This window comes from Gopherus flavomarginatus, chromosome 3 (genome assembly GCF_025201925.1).
Source record: "Gopherus flavomarginatus isolate rGopFla2 chromosome 3, rGopFla2.mat.asm, whole genome shotgun sequence".
In the NCBI taxonomy this organism is placed as follows: Eukaryota; Metazoa; Chordata; order Testudines; family Testudinidae; genus Gopherus; species Gopherus flavomarginatus.
Genome location: NC_066619.1, coordinates 137,520,779 through 137,547,878, shown reverse-complemented (window position 1 = coordinate 137,547,878; position 27,100 = coordinate 137,520,779). Strand labels below are relative to the sequence as shown.

Sequence of the window (27,100 nt, the reverse complement as noted above, 5' to 3'; positions counted from 1 at the left end):
ACAGACTCAATTCCCTGGAGTTCCCCACTAAAGAAAAACTCCAACAGATCTTAAAAAGAAAGCTTTATGTAAAAAGAAAGAAAAATACATAAAAATGGTCTCTCTGTATCAAGGTGACAAATACAGGGTCAATTGCTTAAAAGAAATATGAATAAACAGCCTTATTCAAAAAGAATACAATTCAAAGCACTCCAGCAACTATACCCAGGTAAATACAAAAGAAAACAATAGAAACCTTACTGCCTTACTATATTTGTACTTACAACTTGGAAACAGAAGATTAGAAAGCAGGAAACAGAAATCCTCTCATAGCCCAGAGAGAGAGAGACAGACAGAAGACCCCAGAACAAAAGACTCACACACAAACTTCCCTCCACCCAGATCTGAAGAAATCTGGTTTCCTGATTGGTCCTCTGGTCAGGTGTTTCAGGTACTTCTTTCCAGGTGTAAGAGACATTAACCCTTAGCTATCTGTTTATGACACTGACCTTCATGGATTTTGCCACCTGATGGCTGGAAGCAGTAGCTCTAAGCAACACCAGGGCTAAAAGTGTGTGCCAGGTATTGACATTTTTGGCAGGGTAGGTTGGCCCTCCGACATCCTTACGGATTCAGGAACTAACTTCCTGGCAGGGACCATAAAATGTCTTTGGGAAACTCATGGTGGTAAGGGGTGGTAACCAAGGGGTTCACCCCATCAAACAAATGGCCTGGTGGAGATGTTTAATGGAACTTTGGGGTCCATGATACGTAAATTCATGAATGAGCACTCCAATGATTGGAACCTAGTGTTGCAGCAGTTGCTCTTTGCCTACAGGGCTGTACCACATCCCAGTTTGTTTTTCACCCTTTGAACTTGTTAAAGGGGCCATTACAGTTGATAAAGCAGCAGTGGAAGGAGGTTACATCTTTCCCAGGAACTAACATTTTGAACTTTGTAACCAACCTACAAAACATCCTCAAAGACTCTCTAGCCCTTGCTCGAGAAAACATACAAGATGCTCAGCAAGAGCAAAAAGCCTGGTATGATAAACATGCCAGGGAGCGTTTCTTCAGAGTGGGTGATCAAGTCACGGTCCTGAAACTGCTCCAGGCCAATAAGATGGAAGCGTTGTGGGATGGGCCATTTACGGTCCAAGAGCACCTGGGAGCTGTTATTTACCTCACAGTGTTCCCAGACCCTACCCTAAAACCTAAAGTGTACCATGTTAATTCTCTAAATCCCTTTTATCCCAGAGAATTAAAGGTTTGTCAGTTTATAGCCCAGGAGAGAGACAGCACTGAGTGGCCTGAAGGGGTCAACTATGAAGGGAAAAGCAACAGTGGCGGGGAAGAGGTGAGCTGTGCAACAGCTACGCATCAGTGTTCTCAGCCACCCCAGGATGGATAGAATGGGCGTACCTCTCCATTGACATAGGTGATGCTCACTCAATTAGAGCCCAAACCTACCGGATGGCTCCTCAAGTCAAAACCGCCATAGAAAGGGAAATCAAGGAGCATGTTACAGATGGCTGTAATCCAACCCTCTGAGAGTGCCTGGGCCTCTCCAGTGGTTCTGGTTCCCAAATTGGATGGAGAAATCCACTTTTGCATGGACTACTGTAAGCTAAAAGCTGTAACTCACCCAGAAAACTATCCAATGCCATGCACAGGTGAGCTATTGAAGAAACTAGGATGTGCCCAATTCATGTGCACCTTAGACTTAACTAAGGGGTACTTGCAAGTGCCGCTAGATGACCCAGCCAAGGAAAGTTCAGCCTTCATCACCTACGTAGGGCTGTATGAATTTAATGTGCTCCCTTTCAAACTGCGAAATGCACCTGCTACCTTCCAGAGACTTGTAGATAACCTTCTGTCTGGATTTGGGGAATTTGCAGTCGCCTATCTTGATGATGTGGCCATATTCTCAGATTCATGGGCAGAACACCTGGAACGCCTCCAAGCTGTCTTCCAGTGCATAAGGGAGGCAGGACTAACAGTTAATGCTAAAAAGTGTCAGATAGGTTTAAACAGGGTAATGTACCTTGGACACCAGGTGGGTCAAGGAACTATTAACCCCCTACAGGCTAAAGTGAATGCTATCCAAAATTGGCCTGTCCCTAAGTCAAAGAAGCAGGTCCAATCCTTCTTGGGCTTGGCCTGATATTACAGGCGATTTGTACCACAATACAGCCAAATTGCCACCCTGCTGACTGACATAACCAGGAAAAAAACAGCCAAATGTAATTCAGTGAACTGAGAAGTGTCAAAAAGCGTTTAACCAGCTTAAGGCGGCCCTTATGTCTGACCCTGTACTAAGGGCCCCAGATTTTGACCAACCTTTCCTAGTAACCACAGATGCGTCCGAGCATTGTGTAGGAGCAGTTTTAATGCAGGAAGGACCAGATCAAAACTTCCATCCTGTCGTGTTTGTCAGGAAAAAACTTTCTGAGAGGGAAAGCCACTGGTCAGTCTCAGAAAAGGAATGCCATTGTGTATGCTCTGGAGAAGCTATGCCCATACATTTGGGGACAACATTTCCACCTGCAGACTGATCATGCTGCACTGAAGTGGCTTCACACAGTCAAAGAGACTAACAAGAAACTTCATCGGAGGAATTTAGCTCTTCAAGACTTTGATTTTGAAATACAACACATTTCAGGAGCCTCTATCGAAGTGGCTGATGCACTCTCCCAGGAGGGTTTCCCAGAATCAGCTGGTAAAAACTGTCCTTGTATTCCACATCATCGTAGTCCTTGAAATGTGGAAAATACTGTTTAGAAATTCATGTACTTAGTAGTAAAATTAGAGGTGCGTGTATCTTATTAACTTTGTTTTCCTAAACCTCCAGGGAGAAATCACAGCCGGTGTGGACCCGACCTGGACCAAGCTGGCCAGCACCATCTGTGATTTGGGGTGGTGGTGGTAAATGAGCAGGGGTAGCACTCTCTTATGGACACCCAGCCTGTCAGTTAGCTATAAAAATCCTTCTCAGTAGTTGTTCTCTACTTGTCTTACCTGTAAAGGGTGAAGAAGTCTCACTGAAATGCTTAGGTAAGAGGAAGTGACTTGGCACCTGGCCAAAGGTGCCAATGGTAAGGCTAGAAAGTTTTAAAATTGAGAAAAAACTTCCCCTTTACCTGTGTTGTTGTTCTCTTGGCTGGAGAGACACAGAGAGCAGCAGGGGATGCTGTAAAGCTTTGGCCAGGTGTGAAAAATCAACAGCATCATACCTAGAAATCAGTCATTTGGAACCACAGATATGTAACTAGAACAGGAAATGTTTAGTTTAGACGGGATCAGGTTTCTCTCTTTATTTCAGGCTTGTGGATTCCTCTGTGCTAAACACAGGTGTTTCTGTAACCTTTAAGCTGGACCCCAAGAAAGCCATTCTTGGTGCTTAATCCTTGAAATTGCTCTTTTAATATCTAGCAACAGCCTGATTTTCCAGGTATGTTTTCTTTCTTTCTTTCATGTATTTATTTAATAACATTTACTGTTTTTAAGAACAAGCTTAGATTTCTATGTCTTGAGAGGTCTGAGCACATGTTTTTCAGTTAGCTGGTGGCAACAGCTGATTTCTTTTTCTTTTCCTTCTCTCAGCTCTTCCCCAGAGCTGGGGTGAAAGAGCTTGGGAGTCCCCCACAGGAAGGAATTCCCAAGTGCACCTTCCTGGGCTCTCAAAGGGGTTCTGCACTAGGGTGGTGGCAGCATTTACCAATCCAAGGCCAGGGAGATGTGTAACCTTGGGAGTTTAATACAAGGCTGGAGTGGTCAGTATTAATTTTTAGAGGCTTTGCGGACCACCACTTTCTGCACTCGAAGTGCCAGAGTGGGGAATCAGCTCTGACAGCATCCCAGATGAGGACGTTTCCCATTAGCCTGGCTCCCCAGACCAGGAGAGACCGGCCCAGGGCAGTATCCAAACTCCAATGACTGTACTGCATCACGGGGCAAACTTCACAGACGCCAAAGCCTTGGTACCTCCTCTCCCCCCAAGAGGAGGAGACTAACCAAAAATAGTTCCCAGAAATGATGTAAACAGCACAGTGACTTGCAAAAGAAAGGAAAATACAGGGGTTTAAGTGATTGTTATCTTCTGTGCTTAGAGCAGTGGGCTGGAGTGTCATAGTATAATTCCCAACTCTGGACTTTAGCGTCCAGGATATGGGTACTAGCCTAAGTCCTCTAAGCCTAATTACCAGCTTAGATTCTGTAGCGCTGCCACCAATCAGGAATTCCAGGGCCTGATACCCTCTGATCCCCCCAAAACCTTCCCTGGGGACCCCCAAGACCCAGATTCCTAGAGTCTTGCAACAAAGGAGAATGTACCATTTCCCTTCCCCCTCCTTTCTTCCTCCCAGCTCTTTCCCGCTCTGGGTACACTAGGAGACCACCGTGATTCAATTCCTTGAATCACCACACCGAGAGGAATGTTCCCTTCCCCCTCCCTTCTTCCCCGGAGAGAGATACAGAGATAAATGCAGAGAGCAGGTTTTTCTTCCCTCCTCCCTTTCCTTTCTCCCACCAATTCCCTGGTGAGTGCAGATTCCCTTCCCTGGAGTCTTACAAAAGATAACCAAAAAATCAATTAGAGTCTAACAAAAAAAAGGAAAACTTTAATAAAGAAGGAAAAACATAAAAATTATCTCTGTAATCAAGATGAAATGTTACAGGGTCTTTCTAGCTTACAGACAATAGAAAGAAGCTTTCTCCAGCAGAAACACAATTTAAGCTACTTCCAGCAAGTAGACATCTGCAAATAAAGGAAAGAACAAGTAAAAAGGCTCTAACCGCCTTGACTTACTCACTATCTGAATAGATAAGAGACTGTAGCAGGGAGATTGGCAGAACCTGGTTGCACCTCTAGTCCCATCCAGGACCCAGAGAGAACAAACCCAAACCCACAAACAAAGGTTTCCCTCCATGGAGGTTTGAAAGTAGCTTGTCTCCTGATTGGTTCTCTGGTCAGGTGTCTGGTAACCCTGTCCAGGTGAGTGTGACATTAACCCTTAGCTATCTGGTTATGACATGGAGCCGGGACGCCTGCTTCTAGCCCTATGTTTGCTGCTTCCCTGGCAAATCACTTTCCTCGCCTTGTGCCTCTCTAAGCAGCCGCGGACTGGGGGACCCAATGCTGTAGGGGTGCCAGGGACGATGGGAGAGTGGGGGGAGGGCTGAATGAGTTAACTCCCTCTGGCGCTTAAAGCTCCTAGCCTGACAGGCAAGTGACTGGGCTGCAGGAAGGCGCCTGGCGAGGTTTCAGGACTAGGCTGAGGGAGGTCACTGCGGGGCACTGTGTGGGGGGGGCCCGAAAGCCCCTGACCCGAACTGTAACCCCCTCACCTAACGCCAACCACGCCCAGCCAGGGGCTGCAGGACCCCCCCGCTCCACCTCTAGCTGCAGCTAACCCCTAACTCCACAGAGAAGGGGGCGGAGCTAATCGCTGCTCTGGTAACTAAAGCCCCCACGCTGATTTCTCCGCGGCGACAAGTCTCAGCCCCCCCCTTCCCCAACGTGCTGAGACGGGTTCTGCCCAGCTACCGGTGACGGAACGGGTCTGCGCGTCGCTATTGGTCGGATGTTCCCCTCTCAGCCAATCCCCGCAGCGCAGAGGTTCCGCGGCCAGTAGTGGGGTCTCGGGCGCTGGCAGCGCGCAGGGAAGTTCCCGGGCCTGGCCGGGACCGGCCGAGAGCGGGTCCATGGGCCGAGTCCTGCCGCGCTGCGGGGCGGCGATGGGCCTGGCGCTGCGCCTGCTGCTGCTGCTGGGGGCTGTAGCCCTGCGGGGGGGCCACTCGCGTGAGTATCGGGGTGAGACCCCCGGGGGGGGCGGCCGGGCCGAGGGGTGCGGGGAGGGGGGAGCCGGGTGTCGGGGGGGGGGCGGCCGGGCCGGGGGGTGCGGGGAGGGGGGAGCCGGGTGTCGGGGTGGGAGCCGGGCCGGGGGTGCGGGGAGGGGGGAGCCGGGTGTCGGGGTGGGAGCCGGGCCGGGGGGTGCGGGGAGGGGGGAGCCGGGTGTCGGGGTGGGAGCCGGGCCGGGGGGTGCGGGGAGGGGGGAGCCGGGTGTCGGGGTGGGAGCCAGGCCGGGGGGGGGGGGGGGGGGGGAGCCGGGTGTCGGGGTGGGAGCCGGGCCGGGGGTGCGGGGAGGGGGGAGCCGGGTCTCGGGGTGGGAGCCGGGCCGGGGGTGCGGGGAGGGGGGAGCCGGGTGTCGGGGTGGGAGCCGGGCCGGGGGGTGCGGGGAGGGGGGAGCCGGGTGTCGGGGTGGGAGCCGGGCCGGGGGGTGCGGGGAGGGGGGGGCCGGGTGTCGGGGTGGGAGCCGGGCCGGGGGGTGCGGGGAGGGGGGAGCCGGGTGTCGGGGTGGGAGCCGGGCCGGGGGGTGCGGGGAGGGGGGAGCCGGGTGTCGGGGTGGGAGCCGGGCCGGGGGGTGCGGGGAGGGGGGAGCCGGGTGTCGGGGTGGGAGCCGGGCCGGGGGGTGCGGGGAGGGGGGAGCCGGGTGTCGGGGTGGGAGCCGGGCCGGGGGTGCGGGGAGGGGGGAGCCGGGTGTCGGGGTGGGAGCCGGGCCGGGGGTGCGGGGAGGGGGGAGCCGGGTGTCGGGGGTGCGGGGAGGGGGGAGCCGGGTGTCGGGGAGCAGTTCTGGGCTCTGTGTTCGGAGGTGTGCGGATAATCACCGCGCTCCCCGTAGCAGTGAGCGAACAGTGACTGGGCGGGGTTCTGCCAGGGGCGTTGCTGGGACAATGTCTGTAATGGGGGGGGCTGGGAACCAGTGACCCGAACTGTGACTCCTTCATCTAATGCCAACGACCCCCCCCGGGGGTGCGGCACTGTTAGAAGCAGCACCTGTGGGTGCTGCACACGCTGACAAGCTCGACACAACCCTGTGAGGCTCCCAGGCAGGGGCAGCTTCAGGCGCCAAGTGGCACGTCGGGGGGGTTCTGCCGGTCGCCGGGGGGGCGGCAGGTGGCTCCGATGGACCTCGCGCAGGCGTCCCTGCGGACAGTCCGCTGGTCCCGCCGCTCGGTGGAGCATCCGCAGGCACGGGAGGTCCACCAGAGCCGTGGGACTGGCGACCGGCAGAGCGCCCCCTGCAGTGTGCCGCCGTGCTTGGGGCGGCGAAATGGCTAGAACCGCCCCTGCTCCCAGGCTGCCGGGAAATCCCGGTTGGCATTGCCCAGGCTGTTTCATTCTCAGCATCTCAGGGTAAGGTGGAGGTTTCAGACAGGATTCCTGTGTGCAGAGCGCAGGCTGATGGTAAGTGGGGGGAGTAAATTACCCTCCGCAGCTCAGGGTGAAGTGAAGGGAAAAGGCTTCTTGGATCTCTGACCTTTAATGGCTCCCAGAAGGTTATTCATGCTGGGTTTCAGCCCAGTGGCTGGAACTCCTGAGTGTGGCTTCTCCTTGTATACCTATGGCTAAGTTGTGTCAGCACCAGTCTACTTCCACCCATAGTCAGCAATGGCAATGGGTTATATCTGTAGTGGAAGCACATCTTTAGAGGTGTCATCCTAGGGAGGGGATGTGAACCCCGTCTCTGTCTCTAGCGGTCTGTTGGCGCCCCAGGGGAAGGGGAGAGTTTGGAGCCCCTGGATATCTGCATTAATCAGGTCTTACTTTGGGTGTGAGCTCCTATTGCAGAGCAGAGAACAGTTGTTTCGTTTGTGCTGTTAGGATCTCCTGTAATTGCTGGATAAAGAGCTTCTGGATTCCAGTAGGATGGGATGGGATGAGAGGAGAAGGCATATCCTGCTTTTCCTAACATGGACTCGAATCTTTCTTGTTCCCCATGAGGCAGCAGCTCAGTCCCTGGGTAGCTCAGGAGCCCGTACTGAGGTGGGTGAGGCCGCGGGGAGGGTTTCGGGTTTGTTTGAAGTGGTTTAAGGTGAATTGGTGTCCTTGTGTCACCTCAGTAACAGGCTTGGTGTGACCTAAACAGGATTAGGCCCCAGTGCAGTGTGGCCCTGCAGGGTCATAGAATCTCAGGGTATGGCTACACTTGAAACTTCAAAGCGCTGCCACAGCAGCGCTTTGAAGTGTGAGTGTGGTCACAGCACCAGTGCTGGTCACAGCACCAGCTGCACGTACCCCACATCTTGACGGGGTTTAGCTTGCAGTGCTTGGAGCCGCGCTCCCAGCGCTGCGGCACTGTTTACACTGGTGCTTTACAGCACTGTATATTACAGCGCTCAGGGGGGTGTTTTTTTCACACCCCTGAGCGAGAAAGTTGCAGCACTGTAAAGCGCCAGTGTAGCCAAGGCCTCAGGGTTGGAAGGGACCTCAGGAGGTATCTAGTCCAATCCCCTGCTCAAAGCAGGACCAACACCAACTAAATCATCCCAGCCAGGGCTTTGTCAAGCCAGGCCTTAAAATCTCTAAGGATGGAGATTCCACCAGCTCCCTAGGTAGCCTATTCCAGTGCCTCACCACCCTCCTAGTGAAATAGTTCTTCCTAATATCCAACCTAAACCTCCCCCACTGCAACTTGAGATCATTGCTCCTTGTTCTGTCATCTGCCACCCTTGAGAACAGCCGAGCTGCGTACTCTTTGGAACCCCCGTTGAGGTAGTTTAAAGCAGCTATCAAATCCTCCCTCATTCTTCTCTTCTGCAGACTAAACAATCCCAGTTCCCTCAGCCTCTCCTCATAGGTCATGTGCTCCAGCCCTGGATCATTTTTGTTGCCCTCCGCTGGACTCTCTCCAATTTTTCCCCACCTTCTTGTAGTGGGGGGCCCAAAACTGGATACAGTACTCCAGATGAGGCCTCACCAATGCCGAATAAAGGGGAATAATCATGTTTCTCGATTTGCTGGCAGTGTCCATACTTATACAGCCCAAAATGCCGTTAGCAGATTTAAAACAAAGGAAAGTATTTCTTCACACAATGCATAGTCAGCCTGTGGAACTCCTTGCCAGAGGATGTTGTGAAGGCCAAGATGATCACAGAATTCAAAAAAGAACTAGATAAGTCCATGGAGGACAGGTCCATCAAATGGCTATTAGCCAGGATGGGCAGGGATAGTGTCCCGAGCCTCTGTTTGCCAGAAGCTGGGAGTGGGTGATGGGGTGGATCACTTGATGATTCCCTGTTCTGTTCATTCCATCTGGGGCACCAGGTATAGGCCAATATTGGAAGACAGGATACTGGGCTAGATGGACCTTTGGTCTGACCCAGTGTGGCTGTTCTTATGTTCTTAATAAATTATGGTAAATTGTGTGCACAGCCAGTGTCCTGGCTCCCACCTGCAGCTTGGACACATTCCTCCTGCCTCCCCCTTGTAGTCCTAGCTTCAGGTCCTGCATCTCCTACAGCCCCAGCCCTTCTCCTGCTCCATCCTCCCCCATAACATCCCCCTCCAGCTCTGCCGTTCCTCCTGAGCCCCCTTTCATTCTTCATACTCCCCTTCAGCCCCCGTACCACCCAATACACTCTCTCTGTCTGCTCCCCTACTCCTCACACTCTCCAGTCCCCCTCCCATCTCCACCTCACGCCCCCCTCCATCCTTGCCCCCCTTCTCCTATCCCAACCTCTTTCTCCTTGGTCAGGCTGTTCTGTGGGCCATTCCGCAGGTCTCCCTCCCACAGGAGTGCTCCTGAGGGCCAGGGCCACCTCTCGTGTATTGCCAGGGGCTCCCTGGCAGAGTTGGGGCCGGTCTGACCTCCCCACCCCAATTTTTCCCACCAGGCCTGCACTCTTGGCGCATATTCCACACGGTGGTGTCGCAGTCCGGTCCGGGACTGCCCTGGCACAGGTATGTAGGCTGCGTGGATGATCAGGTCATCTTTGAATACAGCAGCGAGAAGCAGAGGGTGGAGCCCCGCACAGTGTGGATGACGCAGAACGAGGGCCTGGAGTTCTGGGACCATCAGATCTTTTGGGCACGGCGCTGGGAGGCCTGGTTCAGAGCGAGTCTGAACACCCTGCGTGAGCTCTACAACCAGACCGGCGGTGAGTGTGGGACACGGCCCGACCTAGGGTCATGGGGACACAGGGATGGGGATGGTGGTATCAGTGTGTGTGTGTGTGGGGGGATGGAGGGGCCCGCAGAGGCATTTTCTCACAGGAGTCAGTGTGAACGTGGGGGACAGAGGGATGTGGCGGGGGCTGCAGGATGGACGGTGCATGTGAAAGACAATTTTGACACCCTCCAAAATGGTACTGTCATGCTGTGGTCATTTCCCAGGCAGAGCAGCAGAGGTGCATGCAGCAGAGGTGCATACACCAGAAGGTCCCATCAGACCCGGCTAGTCCGGCCTCGAGGTCACCCAGGCCAGAGAATCACAGCCGGGGATTCCTGCATAGAGGAGTTTGTTCCTCCTGGCTCCGACGGTGACGCTGTCAGACCCTATAGGTAGAACAGGGCTCTGAGACATCTTGTCTCAGTTTCCAGACACCGAGTGATAGGGAATCCCAATATCGACAGCCTCAAGTGTTCAGACATCATAAGTCAGGTCCCAAAAATCCTGAGTTTGGCTTAAATGTCGTGAGTATTTTGGGAATAATATTGGAGTTTATTTTTATTTGCCCTCTGTTTTGAGCCTGTGGGGAACAAATTTCCAGGGTTTTCCCTGCTGCTAGAAGGACTAGAAGTTACTGCTGTAAGAAAAGAGAGCTGAGACTCTCCCCTAATCTCATGAGTCCAGGAACTGGGGATTTAATAAAGCCACCTGCTATTGTGAGACACACAGTAAAGTCACAGGAGCAGGCAGTGCTGCATTCACCCCATCCCTGGGGAGAAGCTGCTCACTTGTGAGCCTCCTTCATTGTTCGCTTTGTCTGATTTCCCAAGTGAGTTTATCTAAGGTCAGATTCCTCTTCGCTCCACAGAGAGAGGGTCTGACATTGACTTGGACTGGAGAGTTAGTGAGAGAATCCACCCCTGTAACGTGCAGAGACTTCCAGGCTTCCTTACTCCTGGCGGCACAACCTCAGCATGTCTCTCCCGGTTGGAGCCCCTGGGGTCAGGCAGGTTCCTCTGCACACTATCGATAGATGTAGAAAGAGCCATTCTTCCTGCTCAATCCCCAGTGTGTGGGGGTGTAGCCACCTGGCCAGGCCCCTGATTGTGCTGTCTCGCTTAGCTCAGTGATGATCCATAAGCATTCAGTGCCTGGCACTGCTGAACTGTCCCTGGCAGGTGAGGGTCTCTGTGGTGTAATTGCTCTGCCCTTCCTGACAAGGATTTTCACTCTCCAGTCCCCCGATTCTCCCGTGTCAGTGATACTGGCCTGTTGCATTAGCCCGAACCCAGGAGTGTCCCCAGCCCATTGTTGTAACACACCCCTCCCCACCCCAGTCCCTCTTGGCTCGCAGCACTGAGACAACAGCAGTGAGAACTAATTCCTGTCTAAAGTGCTTGGACGGGACTTCTATTGCATATCGCTGTCAGCTCTGCCACCAGTTCAGTCCACATAAGAAAAAGGACAGGGAGGCCAGGCTGAAGTTGTGACGGGTTCGGTCACAGAGAATCCCATCAAGACTGTCACTTGATGTGCTGGGATACCACTGAGAACAACCCTCCTGCCAGAATAGGTGCCCCTCCACTCCTGTCTTGCTGAGTTAGACACACCAGTCAGCTCCAGCACAGACCCAGAGGTTGGGCCACGCCCCTCTGCAGTTCATAGAAACTGATATTCACTCAGCCCTGGGGCTTCTCAGTTAACAGGGACTCTTCCAGCACCAAGTGTTCAGCCTTTCTGGAATCCTGAACCCCAAATACATCCGTTTTACTCTGTATAAAGCTTATACAGGGTAAATTCACAAATTGTCTGCCCTCTATAACACTGATAAGAGAGAGATGAAAGCTGGCTGTTCCCCCAGGTATTAATCACTTACTCTGGGTTTATTAATAAACAGAAGTGATTTTATTAAGTATAGAAAGTAGGATTTAAGTGGTTTCAAGTAATGACAGACAGAACAAAGTAAGTCACAAAAGCAAAATAAAACAAACTTGCAAGTCTAAACCTAATACATTAAGTAACTGATTACAGGAAATATCTCACCCTCAAAGATGTTCCAATAAGTTTCTTTCACAGACTAGAATCCTTCCTAGTCTGGGCCCAATCCTTTCCCCAGTACAGTCTTTGTTAGATCCAGCAGACCATTTCAGGTGGTAAGCAGGGGTTTTCTCATGACTGGCTTCCCCGTTTGTCCTACCCTACCGCCTTTTATAGCTTTGGCACAAGGCAGGAATGTTTTGTCTCTCTGGGGCCCCACCCCTCCTGCTAAATGGAAAAGTACCAGATTTATGATGGATTTCATTACTAGGTGACATGGTCACATCACTGTAAGACCCCTAATCTCCATTCTTCCTGGGTTGTCCCTCATGGACGCAGGAAGGCTTGCAGGTATATGGAGCCATTCACAGTTCATTGACTCTGAAGCACTCTTAATGGCTTCCACTTAATATGTTTACATCAGTGATACAAGTTTATATCTTATTCTCCTAACTCCAGACATAGAAATAATACATGCAAACAAATGAGATGAACACACTTAGTAGCTTACAAGCTTTCTAATGACCATACAAGAGACCTTTTGCATAAAGCATATTCCAGTTACATCATATTCATATTCAAGCATATTTCCATAAAACATATGGAGTGCAATGTCACGGAAGTCCCTCCTGATGGAATCAGCGCTCAAACCTTCTTCAGAGCTGAGCCAGTCAAACTTAGCACCTTGCATCTCAGTGTTGGTATGAAGAGCTCTTCCAGAGAGATTCCATATGGGACTCCTGGCCCCATTCCCCATCGCCAGTGCCAAGAAAGAAACATAAGAAGCAGCTGTCTGAGAGGTTCCCCATCTCTAAGAATGGACAATCGGAGAGAGTGCAGGGGAGTGCAACCAGCATCTGGCCACTCCTCTGCCCCTGCTCCGCAGGCGTTACCGTTGACTCCACCTTGTTCACAGACTCTGAGTCCAGTACCCAACCAGCTGCTAGCATCAGAGGAGCAGTGAGGCACCAGCAGGGTTGCAGTGCCATCCATCCCGGAGGTGTTTGTTGTGGCCAGGAACTTGCTGTCACGTTCGTTACCACCATTGCTGGCAGTACATAAGTTGGTGCCATCATCACGGGCAAGCAGAAGGGAGCATGTTGCCCCGAGCTCCCGTTTCGTACCAGGACCCTTGCTGTCTGTTTATGCTGAAGCAGGCTTCCTCATCTCAGCACCGATCCGCAGATCCTCAGCACCGTCCCTTGAAGCTGACAGGTACCACACCCTCCTCGTCCCCACAAGATGGCTCATCATCCAAGTTGGAGTTTGACTCTTGCACCCCTCTGAGGGACTGGTACCAGTACCTCACCAATCAGCCCTATGCAATGGTGGATCCCAGGGTGGAGGTTCCTCCGAGCGCCTGGCCTCTAGGCAGTGACCCTTGCAGATACAATGGTCTTTTTGGAACCCCTGGGGTTTTCCTCCGTTGCTTGGCCCCCTGTCTACACACTCCTACTCAGTGGAGTCTGAGAGAAGGATTCCTCTGTCACACCGAACAGCAGCTGACCCGGACTACGATACCGAGCCAGGTGCTGACTCTCAGAACCTGGAGCTACGAGATCTGGTTGGTGCAGAAAGACAGGATGAAGATCCCATGCTGGTGCAGGCTGTCTCCTCCTCGCCAGAAGAGGCAGGGATGAGTGTTTTGACACCCCAGGACACTTCAAGATTCGCCAGGAGTTATGGAAGAAGGTGGCCTTGAACTTAGATCTGAAAGTGGAGGTAGTTAAAAACTCCTCCAACAGACTGGTCAACATCTGGGCTGTGGTGGCCCCATCAGAGATAGCTCTGCCTCTCAATGAGGCCATCATGGGTCCAGTTAAAATCCTGTGGCAGACCCTTTCCTCACTGCCCCCCACATCAAAGAAGGCAGAAAGAAATTACACTGGACCCTTGCTAGAATGCATGTCTAATATGCGAATTTGCGCTATAAACTTGGTCACGGCCATGGATCCCAAATTTAAGTACTTTAATTGCAATTCATTTTAACGCAGTCCCTGCGTTAACGCAGTACTGTGCATGGATTCCAAATCCCGCGTTCTAGTGAGGGTCTGGTGTACTATGTTTCCACCAAAGGGTAGGAGTGCTTATGTTCCCATCCCCCTCCTGGATCCTTGGTGGCCTCTGCAGGCAATGAGAAGGAAAGGCTAGGGTTGTAAGGGGCAAGCCCCAAGTCAAAAGACTCAAAAAAGCAAGACCATTCTTGTAGGAAAATGAATTCTACCAATAGTCTATAGCGCCACATCTCCAACAGGCACTACTGTGGAGATATGACTTCGCTTCATGTTGAAATTTAGACTTGATTCCCCAGGAATCCAGGCAGGAGATTGTTGCTCTGGTAGAAGATGGGAAGGTGGTGGCCAGGGCTTCCCTACAAGCCACCCTTGACTCATAGACTTTAAGGTCAGAAGGGACCATTGTGATCATCTAGTCTGACCTCCTGCACAATGCAGGCCACAGAATCTTACCCATCCACTTCTATGATAAACCCCTAACCTATGTCTGAGTTATTGTGGTTTGAAGACCTCAAACTGCAGAGAATCCTCTAACAAGTGACCCATGCCCCACACTGCAGAGGAAGGTGAAAAACCTCCAGGGCCTCTGCCAATCTGCCTTGGAGGAAAATTCCTTCCCGACCCCAAATATGGCGATCAGTTAAACCCTGAGCATGTGGGCAAGACTTACCTGCCAGCACCCAGGAAAGAATTCTCTGCAGTAACTCAGATCCCATCCCAGACCACTGGGCATACTTACCTGCTGATAATCAAAGATCAATTGCCAAAATTAGGCTACCCCATCATACCATCCCTTCCATAAACTTTTCAAGCTTAGTCTTAAAGCCAGATATGTCTATTGCCCCCACTACTCCTCTTGAACAGCGGATGTGGTGGCTGGTGTCACAGTAAAATAGACCCATAAAAATGTCCCAATCACAGTAAAATTGTCCCCCCATGGGGTCCCCTGACTAGGCACCAGCATTATATATCGCTGACACCTATATAGGCATATGCATGGGGAAAGGATTTTGGAAGGGGTTGAAGAGGTGAATGTGGAGCGAAAGATTCGTTTGTAGGCTGCGAGAGGCCGAAGGGGGAGGAAGGGAGAAACAGGTTAACTCAACAATCCAGCTAGGTGCAAAGATAAAAAGCTGACTCCATCCACCCAAGGCCAGTGCGCCCAAGCAAACTCTCTGATGCTAAAAAAGGCGGGAGCCTGAATTCCAACCCCGACCTGCCGTGAAAAAGGAAAATTAAGCTGAACAAGAACTGCAGGGACTGCAAAAACTGGTAAGACGGCGAAGGTCAGCGAGTGGCGGGGAAAAAAACAGTCTTTTGTCCCTGAAGCCAGTGTGTTTTGGGAAAGCTAAGGAAATGGCAAAAAGCAGGTTTAGACTGGTACAAAGAGCACTGGGGACAAAGATCCCTAAACAAAACACCTCTCAAAAAAACCCAGGGCTTAAAAATCCTCCTAAAAGCCAAAGCAAGTTGAAGATTAACAGTGGACCCTGGACGGCCTGTGCACAGGACAGAACTCTTATCCACCCTTCCCTCTCTTCTTCTTACATTACACTCAGGCTTGGCCAGCCGTGGGTTGTGCGAGTGTAAGTATGAAAGTGGGTTAGGGCGCGGGCACTAACGCTTTCTTTTTCCCCCTAAGTAACGTGGGGAGCACCCAGCACTCACTGCTGTTATTTTATTAATAAAGTTTTAAAATTTAGTCATTTAGTGTGCTCCTTCATCTCCTCCCCTAACAATCCTGCGGCCTCAGCCTGATCACCTAATGCCTCAGGTTGATTAGTAACATAAATCTGTCACAGCGAGGCTATGGCATCAGCAGTGGCCGTGCAAAGGGTCTACTGGCTTCAGTCCTCTGGCCTATAGGTCAGAGGTCCAGCATTCTCTTCAAGACCTTCCATTGAAGGGACTTGGCTCTTCTCAGAGCAAACAGATGCCAAACTGCAAAGCCTGAAGGCCTCCAGCCTCAAGTCCTTGAATCTCTCTGCCCCAGTGCCTTCAAGGAAACATTTGAAGCCCCAACAGCCTGCCCGCTTCCCAGGCCTACCGCCTTGTCAGGACCTGTTCAAAAAGCAGAACAGACGTTATAGGCACAGACAGCCACCCCATCTGCCTCAGCCTCACTGCCTGGCCCTCACGGATACTTGGGGCTCCAAGAAGAACTATTGATGGGGCACCTGAGGGCATTACACCAGTTCCCATAGCGGATCCTGCGCCACTTTTTTGTTTTTGGACCATCTCTCCCGCTTCAGCTCAGCAGGTCCCTTTTCACCACAGACCATTGGGTGCTGAGTACGGTGGAGGAGGGTTATAAGCTTCATTTTATTTCCATGCTTCCCTCCTACTCCCCAATCCCGTCCTTCTTCAGGGACCCTTCTCATGAGCAACTTTTAGCCCAGAAGGTGCAAGGTCTTCTCTGGGGAGGAGCCGTGGAAGAAGTGCCTCGGAGCTTAAGAGGGAAAGGGTTTTACTCCTGTTATTTCCTAATCCCGAAGGCCAGAGGGCATCTCTGACCCATTCTAGACCTGCAACGCCTCAGCTATTACCTCAGAAGGTTGAAGTTCTACGTGGTCTCCCTGGCCTCCATCATTCCTTCCCTGGATCCAGGGGATGGGTGCGCCACCCTCGATTTGAAAGATGCCTGTTTCCACATCTCCATTTTCCGAGGCCACAGAAGGTTTCTTGTGATCATTGTGAACCAGATTCATTTCCAGTTTGCCTTTCTCCCATTCAGCCTGTCAGCAGCTAAATGGGTCTTTATGTAATGCATGGCAGTCGTGGCAGCCTTCCTGAGAAGGTGAGGGTTGCAGGTGTATCCATACCTCAATGACTGGCTGGTCAAGGGGCAGTCCAAGTCCCAGGTGAAAGCCAGTATCCACCTTGTCCAAGCAGCCTTTCGAGCACTGGGCCTGCTGATAAAGGAGCAGAAGTCCTGAGTCCTCCTGGCTCAGAGGCTAGAGTTTATCAGAGTGGTGCTTGATTCTACCCAGGCCAGGGCATTCCTCCCAGAAGCCCACTTCGAGTCACTTTCATCACAGGTCAAGGCCCACTCAGGTTGTTGGGTCACATGGCATCATGCATATATGTGATGTGATACGTGAGGTTGCACCACAGACCCCTTCATGCTTGGCTGGCCTCAGTGTACCGGCCAAACAGCCATCATTTGGACTCGGTGCTCACAGTGCCTGTCCCGGTCCTCGCCTCCCTCGACTAGTGGACAGATCCCTGGTTGGTAGGCTTGGCCATTCCCTTCGTCAGGCCCCAACCCTCGGTATCCATAATGTTAGATGCATCCAAGCTTGGTTGGGGGCCCATCTCGGGCACCTCAGGACACAAGGTCAGTGGTCCTAGCAGGAACTCTTGCTACAGATAAACATCAGAGCGTCCCGCCTAGCACGTCAGGTGGTGTTACCCCACATTGCAATTAAGATGGTGCGAGTTCTTAGAGACAATATGGCAGCCATGTTTTACATCAAAAGGCAGAGAGCGACCTGCTCTTATCCCCCCGTGTCAGGAGGCCATTTGCTTGTGGGAGTTCTGCATAAAGCACTTGATCCACTTTGAAGCTTCTTACCTTTTGGGAGCCCAGAACGAGCTGGCAGATCAGCTCTTCTCACCGTGAATGGTCCCTATGCCCTGACGTAGCAAGGACCATTTTCCAGTGGTAGGGTGCTCCCCTCTTAGACCTGTTCATAACCAGATAGAACAGGAAGTGTCAACAGTTCTGCTGTCTGTGTGACTGCAACCCGGACTTACTCCCTTGGAGAAAATATCTGTTCTGCACCTTTCTCTCCATTCCTTTTGAGCACAAGGTCTTGCTGAAGGTCAAGGATGAAGGTTATTTTTATAGCCTGAGCCTGGCCACATCACCACTAGTTTGGCTTATTTCTAGACCTGTCAGTAGCAGCTCCAATGCTGTTTCCTCTCCTTCCGGACCTGATCTTCCAAGATCACGGCCAAATGCTCTGTCTGCCTGACAGCTCTGCGGTTAAACCTGTTGAACTGGCCTATTCGGAGCAGCTCTGCTAGGTCTTGCTAGGCAGTAGGAAACCATCTACCAGAGCTACTTATCTCACCAAGTAGAAGTGTTTCTCCATTTGGTCTATCCAGTCTAACCTCCCTATGAGTGGGGAGCCACTGGTGCTGAAACTGACTCTGCCGCTTCCCCTGATGCCCCCCCCCACCTCTTCTCCTGAGGCTTCGTGCCCCTCCCCCACCTGCTGCTAAAATGGCAGGGCCATGGCCCCTTGATCCCCCTGTTCTGGCACCCCTGCCTCTCACCTGCTGAGTCATCTCTCAGATGAAGCAAATACTCCAGAACAGTCTGGGAACAGCCAGGTCTAGTGATTTTCATCTGTTAAGGCACATCTAGCCGTGATCTGCACATTCTACCCCCTGCTGGTTGGTTGATCAGTTTTTTCACATGAAATGTCCATTCACTTCCTCAAGGGCTTTGAAAGGCTGTACCCGCAAATCTGGGAACTCACCCCGCCGGGGGACTTACACCTGGTCCTGTCAGAGCTCATGGGGCCACCCTTTGAGCCACTGGCATTGTGCCCTCTGTTGTACCATTCCTGGAAGGTCGGCTTTCCGGTAACAATTACCTCAGTCAGGAGGGTCTCGGGGATTAGAGCTCTTATGTCAAAACCTCCATGTGCAGTGTTCTTTAATGACAAGGCACAATGTCGCCCCTACCCCATGTTTCTCCCAAAGGTAGTCTCTCAGTTTCATAGTAATCAGGCTATTTTCCTGTCCATTTTCTTCCTGAAGCCACAGAAGAATAAGGAGGAATGACATCTCCATACACTGTGGATGATAGGCAGTGTGTCCTAGTGTTCTATATTATAGAAAGGACAGTATAGAAAGTCTATCTGTAGATCCACACAGCTCTTTGTAGCAGTAGCTGATAGGATGAAAGGCTCAGAGAATTCCATCTTGGATTACATTGTGCATTCACATGTGCTACGAGCAGGCAGGTGTCTCACCACCTGCTTTCCTGATGGCCTGTTCTGTGAGAGCACAAGCTTCCTCAGTGGTGTTCATGGCCCAGGCCCAATCTAAGGACATTTGCAGAGCTGTGACTTGGGCACCAGTACATACTTTTTCTTCCAACTACGCCTTCACCTAGCAAGCTGGAAATGACACTGGGTTTGGTTGGGCAGTATTGTAATCCATATGTCCATGAACTCAGAGCCCACCTTTTATGGTACTGCTTGGGAGTCACTGAACATGAAATGGACGTGTGCAAGCAGTTGAAGAAAAAATGGTTGCTAACCTTTCTATAACTGTTGTTCTTTGAGACGGGTTGCACACGTCCATTCCACGAGCCACCGTCCTACTCCTCTGTTGGAGTTGCACCTTCTCTGTTCCTTCTTGCCCGTGGGGTCGACTGGTCCCCTTGTATTGTGACATGAGAGCGCTGCACTGGAGGGTGCTAGAGCCAGCGTGAGGAGTATCATTGAAGGAAAAATTTCTGGTGACTGTGTGCAGGGCTCGCACACCTAGCGTAGAATGGCTGTGTGCAACACATCTCTAAGAACAACCGTTACAGCAATGTTAGTATCTGGTTTTTGTCCAAACCTGTGGCATAGTTCAGGGACACAACTTAGTGGGCTTGGCTCTCACCTATGGCTGTGACAACAAATTGTATTTTAATCCCTTGACCTATATTTTTCCAGAAGTGATTAGTGGTATTTGGGTGTCTGATATTCACAGGCAGGTGCTCCCACTTTCTGATCAGGCCCCTTTAAAAGGTCTCAGTTGGGCACCCAAAATCACTAGTAATCGCTGAAAATCTAGGCATTTACATCAATGTATCTAATGCAGGGTGGGGGAGGGGTGAAAATATTTCGAACCTTGTGTGGGTTTTGTGCCCCCACATTCTGCCCTGTTTGCCAAGCTAGGAGTCTGATCCGTTCCCCACACATTTCAGTCTTCCTCGTGATCCCCACAGTGTTCTCTGTTCACCACTGCATCCCTCCCTCTCCTCTAAATTCTCTTTCCTGTCCCCATCCCCCTCCCTCCAGTCTCCCTCTCTGCTTCCTGTCAGCCCAGGGGTGGCTGTATTAATTGAATCTGCTCTTGATTGTGTGCGAGATGGGGGCCGTTGTTGTGACAATTAGCCTGGCTGGAGGAAAATGGCAGCCAGCTGAACTACGGTCCGTCAAAGGCCTGATCCTTTCAGGGAATCACCTTGAGACAGTGGCCATATGAAGAAGAGGCCAAGCATCCAAAGTTGGTTCTTTGCTGTTCCTCGATTGAGCTGGGGGCACTGGGAAGATGGAGCAGGGAAACAGAGTGACCTTGGGGATTCTGTGAGGTCATTTAAACCAGAGCAGAGGCTAGTGTGGGGGACAGACTGTACCCCCTCCCCACAGGGACATGGAGGTACTGTGAATGGAGGAGGTGGGGGACCAAGTGACCTTTGGGACCCTGCAAAATTAATACAACCAGAGCAGGAGAGAGTGGCATACAGACTCTTTGCACTCTCTCTTCTCTAAAATGATCTTGACTACCAGAAGTGGGATCTTCAGAGAGCTGGAGGGGATAGACCCCAGCAGTATCCGGAGTGCTCCCTTTAGGATCGTGCCGCCCTGCACCCCCTTCAGGAAGCATACAAGAACAAGCAGCAATAAGGTACTCCTAGAAGGTTGTGAACTCTCTGCAGTGGGGGGGGGGTCTTTAGTGTACAAAGACTCTACAGACGGAGAGGGCGCCCCCTGCGGGTTTGGGTTACTCATAGACTTTAAGGTCAGAAGGGACAATTATGATAATCTAGTCTGACCTCCTGCACAGTGCAGGCCACAGAATCTCACCCATCCACTTCAGTAACAAGCCCCTAACCTATGTCTGAGCTACTGAAGTCCTCAGATTGTGGTTTGAAGACCTCAAGCTGCAGAGAATCCTCCCATAAGTGACCCGTGCCCCATGCTGCAGAGGAAGGCGAAAAACCTCCAGGGCCTCTGCCAAACTGCCCTGGAGGAAAATTCTTTCCCGACCCCAAATATGGCGATCAGTTAACCCTGAGCATGTGGGAAAGACCCCCACACCAGCACCCAGGAAAGAAGTCTCTGTAGTAATTCAGAACCCATCCCGTGTAACATCCCATCACAGACCACTGGGCATACTTAACTGCTGATAATCAAAGATCAGTTGCCAAATTAATTGCCGAAATTAGGCTATCCCATCATACCATCTCCTTCATAAACTTATTTATCAAGCTTAGTCTTAAAGCCAGATATGTCTTTTGCCCCAACTACTCCACTTGGAAAGCTGTTCCAGAACTTCACTCCTCTAGTGGCTAGAAACCTTCGTCTAATTTGAAGTCAAAACTTCCTAGTGGCCAGTTTATATCCATTTGTTCTTGTGTCCACATTGGTACTAAGCTTAAGTGATTTCTCTCCCTTCCTAATACTTATCCCTCTGATATATTTATAAAGAGCAATCGTATCCCCCCTCAACCTTCTTCTGGTTAGGCTAAACAAGCCAGGCTCTTTGAGTCTCCTTTCATAAGACAGGTCTTCCATTCCTTGGATCATCCTAGTAGCCCGTCTCTGAACCTGTTCCAGTTTGAATTCATCCTTCTTAAACATGGGAGACCAGAACTGCATATGGTATTCCAGATGAGGTCTCAGCAGTGCCTTGTATAACGGTACTAACACCTCCTTATCTCTACTGGAAATAACTCGCCTGATGCATCCTAAGACCGCATTAGCTTTTTTCACAGCCGTATCACATTGGCGGCTCATAGTCAACCAATACTCCGAGGTCCTTCTCCTCCTCCATAACTTCCAGCTAATGTGTCCCTAATTTATGACTAAAATTCTTGTTATTAATCCCTAAATGCATGGCCTTTCACTTTCCACTATTACATTTCATCCTATTACTATTACTCCAGTTTACAAGGTCATCCAGTTCTTCCTGTAGGATATCTGGCCCTTCTCTGTGTTAGCAGTACCTCCCAGCTTTGTGTCATCCGCAAACTTTATTAGCACGTTCCCACTTTTTGTGCCAAGATCAGTAATAAAAAGATTAAATAAGCTTGGTCCCAAAACAGATCCCTGAGGAACTCCACTAGTAACCTCCCTCCAGCCTGACAGTTCACCTTTCATTACGACCCGTTGTTGTCTCCCCTTTAACCAGCTCCTTATCCACCTTTTAGTTTTCATATTGATCTGCATCTTTTCCAATTTAACTAATAATTCCCCATGTGGAACCGTGTCAGATCCTTTACTGAAATTGAGATAAATTAGATCCACTGTATTTCCTTCGTCTAAAAAATCTGTTACCTTCTCAAAGAAGGAGATCAGGTTGGTTTGGCACGATCTACCTGTTGTAAAACCATGTTGTATTTTGTCCCAATTACCATTGACCTCAATGTCCTTAACTGCTTTGTCCTTCAAAAATTTTTCCAAGACCTTACATACTACAGATGTCAAACTAGCAGGCCTATAGTTTTCGGATCACTTTTTTTTCTCTTTCTTAAAAATAGGGACTGTGTTAGCAATTCTCCAGTCGTACGGTACCTCTGAGTTTACTGATTCATTAAAAATTCTTGCTAATGGGCTTGCTATTTCATGTTCCAGTTCCTTTAATAATCTTGGATGAAGATTGTCTGGGTCCTCCGATTTTGTCCCATTAAGATGTTCAAGTTTGGCTTGTACCTCGGATGTGGTAATATCTACCTCCATAGCCTCATTCCCATTTGTCATGCTACCATTATCCCTAAGTTTCTCATTAGCCTCATTAAAGACTGAGGCAAAGTATTTGTTTAGATATTGGGCCATGCCTAGATTATCCTTAACCCCCATTCCATCCTCAGTGTTTAGCGGTCCCACTTCTTTCTTTGTTTTCTTCTTATTGATATGGATATAGAACCTTTTACTATGGGTTTTAATTCCCTTTGCAAGGTCCAACTCTACATGGCTTTTGGCCTTTCTCACTTTATCCTTACATGGTTTGACCTCAATAAGGTAGTTTTTTCTTGCTAATCCTTCCCATCTTCCACCCCTTGTATGCTTTCTGCTTTTTCTTAATCACCTCTCTGAGATGCTTGCTCATCCAGCTTGGTCTATAACTCCTGCCTATGATTTTTTTTCCCCTTTCTTGAGATACAGGCTTCTGATAGTTTCTGGAACTTTGACTTGAAGTAATTCCAGGCATCCTCCACCTTTAGATCCACACGTTCTTCAGTCCAATTCACTTCCCTAACTAATTTCCTTAATTCTTTAAAGTTTACCCTTTTGAAATCAAAAACCCTAGTCCCAGATCTATTTTTGTTTATCCTTCCATCTAGTTTGAACTGAATTAGCTCATGATCACTCGAACCATGGTTGTCCTTAACAACCATTTCTTCTATGAGGTCCTGACTACTCACCAAAACCAAATCTAAAATGACATCCCCTCTTGTTGGTTCTTCAGCTACTTGGTGAAGAAATCCATAGCTATCACATCCAGAAAAATCTGAACCCCATTATTATAACTGTTTCCTCCTGAAAGGAGCTGGGAGGATATAGGACCCAACAGCGTAAGTGTGAACCCCATTTCTCAGGGGAGGGAGGGTCCAGTAGCAAAGGGAGGACCCACTTGGTGAGATTCTCAGAGAGGCTGCTGCTGACCCTCAGCTGTGTTTCAGGCTTTCACATTATCCAGATGATGCTTGGCTGTGATCTCCGGGAAGACAACACCACTTGGGGGTTTTACCAGGATTCATATAACGGACGAGACTTTCTTACCTTCGATAAGGAGACCATGACTTGGGTAGCAGCAGATATTGGGGCTCAGATCACCAAAAGGAGATGGGATGCTGAAGTATTTGACAACCAGCGGTGGAAACATTACCTGGAGGAGGAATGTATTCCCTGGCTAAGGAGTTCTCTAGAGTACGGGAGGGAGACTCTGCAGAAGAAAGGTAAGACGAGGGACAAGCCCCACCCAGGAGGTTACTTCTAGGTACACCTCCATTCCCCAACCCTAGTTCCAAAATGGAGCAGGGAGGTAAGGGTTCATTCAGCTAACTGTGCACCAGGGATGGGTGGGGAAACAACTTCTTCCCCCCCCAGCTCTGCTGGAAAACAACATAAGAAATTGAAAATGTTAAAAGCAATTCACTGTAGAGAAGCTGACCAAATGAACCCAGATTTGCGGAGCAGATTCTACCTCTTCCCCTGGTGTGACACAGTAGTTATCAAGGCAATCTGCCTATGCATGTGCATTTTAGAGCTTAATTTTGTATTTGCATATTGCATTTTGCTTAATTATGAAAGTGCCACCACTTCTATGGACACCACCTTCATTCATCATGCAATTCTTCCTCGTTCACTTTCTGTACCATCATATTTGTTGTGTTAACCCCAGCCCATGTCCCACCAATGACGATAGTTTTGTTCTTGTCGCTTCTTTGTCCAAACTTCTCTCTGTCATCTGTGTGCTTTCTTCCATGCCATCCCCTATATGTGGAATTGCCCTCCACATACTAATCTGGAAGAAGGCTCCCCTTGTCCTTAAAGTTTCCGCCCTCAAGACCTACCTTTGCTGCAACGCTTTCTTACTTATTACTTGATTCTTTTATGAATAAGACATCAGATAATCACACTCAGATTTATTACCAAAGGTTTTTAGTTAAAGATTAATCAGCACAAACATAGAAAGGGAAGAGGTTAAATGCTTTAACGCTCCGACTCAGAGGACAGTTGCAGCGCAGTCTGCTTCAAAATGTTAACTCACTATTACCCGTCTATGTACCTGTCTGTTACCATGAACACAAAATTCCCAAATTAGTTAGCATCATTGCACACCCTAATTTTTCCCTTCCCAAACAGCTTGCGCTTGCTGTTCAAGGTTACTTGAAATTTGTACTCAAATTTTTGCAACATACTAGTTGCTTATTTCTCTCACAAATCTCAGCAGAACAGTATCTTGACCTTTGCCATCTTTACAAATGGCAAGAAGAAAGAACCGTACACAACAGTGTAATGTGTATTTCAGTGCCAAGGGTCTGGGAAACTTATTTTTCAACATAAGGGTAAATCCTTTTGAAATCCATAATATTGGGTAAATAGATTTGGTAACAACCTACAAGAAATTAGCCAATTAATATTAGCTAGTTTGAGGGGCAATTTAGCTCTGTGTGTCACTTTTTGTTAAATGGGCCCTTCCATCTCTAAGTGGTCAGTTTATCCAGTCCATTTTTTGCTCTCTGGCCAGAGGCTGAGAGGAGATGGGCCCAAACCTAGCATGTGACCGATCCCTGTATCTGGAGCTTAGTGAAGCCTTTCAAGGTACTTGTGTTACTGTGGTTGGGAGCAGAGTCCAGGTCAGGGACTGGATTTAGGATTCACTGTTACTGATGCCGTGAATTTGGCACAGAAATCCTCTAACACGGTTCTCTCCCATCAGAGAGATTCCATCTCATGGACTCTCATCCTCTCGCACTGCTGGGGTCTCAGAATTTCATGCTGCAAAGCTCCAGCAAAGGCTGCCTGAATTAGAGCTTGAAAACAACTAACTTCAGTTTCTTCTTTTTCCCAGTGCGCCCAACAGCTAGAGTGAGTGACAGGTCATCTCATGGTGGCCTCACCACCCTCTCCTGTAAGGTCAGTGGGTTCTATCCCCGGGACATCACCGTGACCTGGCTGAAAAATGAGGAAAGCAGACAGCAGGAGACCTACTCTGAAGGCATCCTACCCAGTGGGGATGGGACCTACCAGACCTGGGTGACAATGGAGATTGATCCCAAGATCAAAGCCCATTATTCATGTCACGTGGAGCATGAAAGCCTGTTAGAGCCACTCTCTGTCTCCTGGGGTAAGGAGTTTGTGTGTTTGTCTGTTTTCCAGTGGGAGAGGGGGAATCCGTTAAACTTAACCCCTGAAAAATTCTCATTCGGATATATAGGCTGAAGCTAGAATTTCCTGAGGGTGTCTGAGGCCCTGTCCCTCTGCAGTCAAGTTCTTGTACTAGAGTTGGTACCCACAGTGCCTGGGGCTGTCTTGTTCTCCAGTTTGCTGCCTCTGGGGCTGTTGGATGCATCCCAGCAATACAATGTCTCTGAAGGGAGAGGATTAACAATGAGACGTTAAGACCTGAAGGGACCATTCTAATCATCTGATCTGAGCTCCTGCATAGCCCAGGGCAGGGGGGAATCTCACCAGGGACCCCAGCATCCAGTCTGGTCATGTGAGGGCAAACTAGTTCTGATCCTTCAGAAAGAGATGTCCATTCCAGATGTAAAGTCTCCAAGGGATGGAGAATTTACCACATCCCAGGGGAAGCTTAAATCTGCCCCTTATTTCCAGACAGAATTGGTCTTGCTTCAGCTTGCAACCCGGTCTCAACTTCATGCACTCGTGGTCCTGCCATGAGTGCAGGGGACGGGAGTAGATGACCTCTCGAATCCCCTTCCAGTCCTACGATCCAGCAGGTTCTCAGAAACATGGCTCTATGGGCCCTTCATTCTTGTCCATGTGGCCAGAGAGAGAGGTTTAATGTTGGGAGCAGCTTGTTTCTGTGTGCAGTGATACTGGAAGGGAGGGTTTGGCCTTGAAATGGAGCGAGGAGGCAGCTTAGAGCCCTGCATCAGGGGGGAGAGTCTCCGATGCCCCTAGCAGAAGGAAGTCGAGGAAGAATTTATTATACATGAAGCTGCCTTCCAGCAGTCTTTTTGCTTGGTTAATTGAGATGTGCAAAAATGCAGCCTTTGGAAGTGCAAACAATTTCTGAAAGGGCAGCCTGCACTGGAAATCTAGTCAGCAGATGGTTTCACATCATAATGCTGCTACCACGTCCCCTGCCAATTTTTGTCATAAACCACATTTCCTTATTCTCTTAGAAGTATTTTTCTTTTTGCTGTATTATTATGTGGCTCTTTCAGACAACAGGAGAAGCTGATTAATGAAACTGAATGTGTATAGAGAACTTGGGGTTTAACAGTTGTATGTAAACCAAGAACAGTGTTAAAATATCTCTATCATCCCCCCGTCACTTTCTGCCCCCTCAAAAAACATGCACTGTGTCTGTAATGCCATTCATGGCAGGGAAATCCAGAGCTTTGAGGTCGGTTTCCAATTTGTCACCAGACTCCCACAATGGGACTATGTTCCATTAGTCATGAAAGTCAGC

At 49.8% G+C, this 27,100-nt stretch overlaps 1 protein-coding gene across 2 annotated transcripts in view; it reads left to right on the top strand.

Moving 5' to 3' along the window:
* Positions 1-5,656: 5,656 nt before the first annotated feature.
* Positions 5,657-27,100, top strand: part of LOC127048465 (class I histocompatibility antigen, F10 alpha chain-like) — a 47,338-nt gene continuing 25,894 nt past the window's right edge. The window contains exons 1-4 of one of the 2 annotated variants that reach the window (XM_050948327.1): positions 5,657-5,779; positions 9,655-9,918; positions 23,616-23,891; positions 25,511-25,786. In XM_050948327.1, the coding sequence (XP_050804284.1) occupies positions 5,683-5,779; positions 9,655-9,918; positions 23,616-23,891; positions 25,511-25,786 (913 nt within the window). In that variant the 5' untranslated portion in view covers positions 5,657-5,682. Of the gene's footprint in view, positions 5,780-9,654; positions 9,919-12,299; positions 12,318-23,615; positions 23,892-25,510; positions 25,787-27,100 lie in introns of those variants that run through there. The other variant, XM_050948326.1, reaches the window with a different exon arrangement.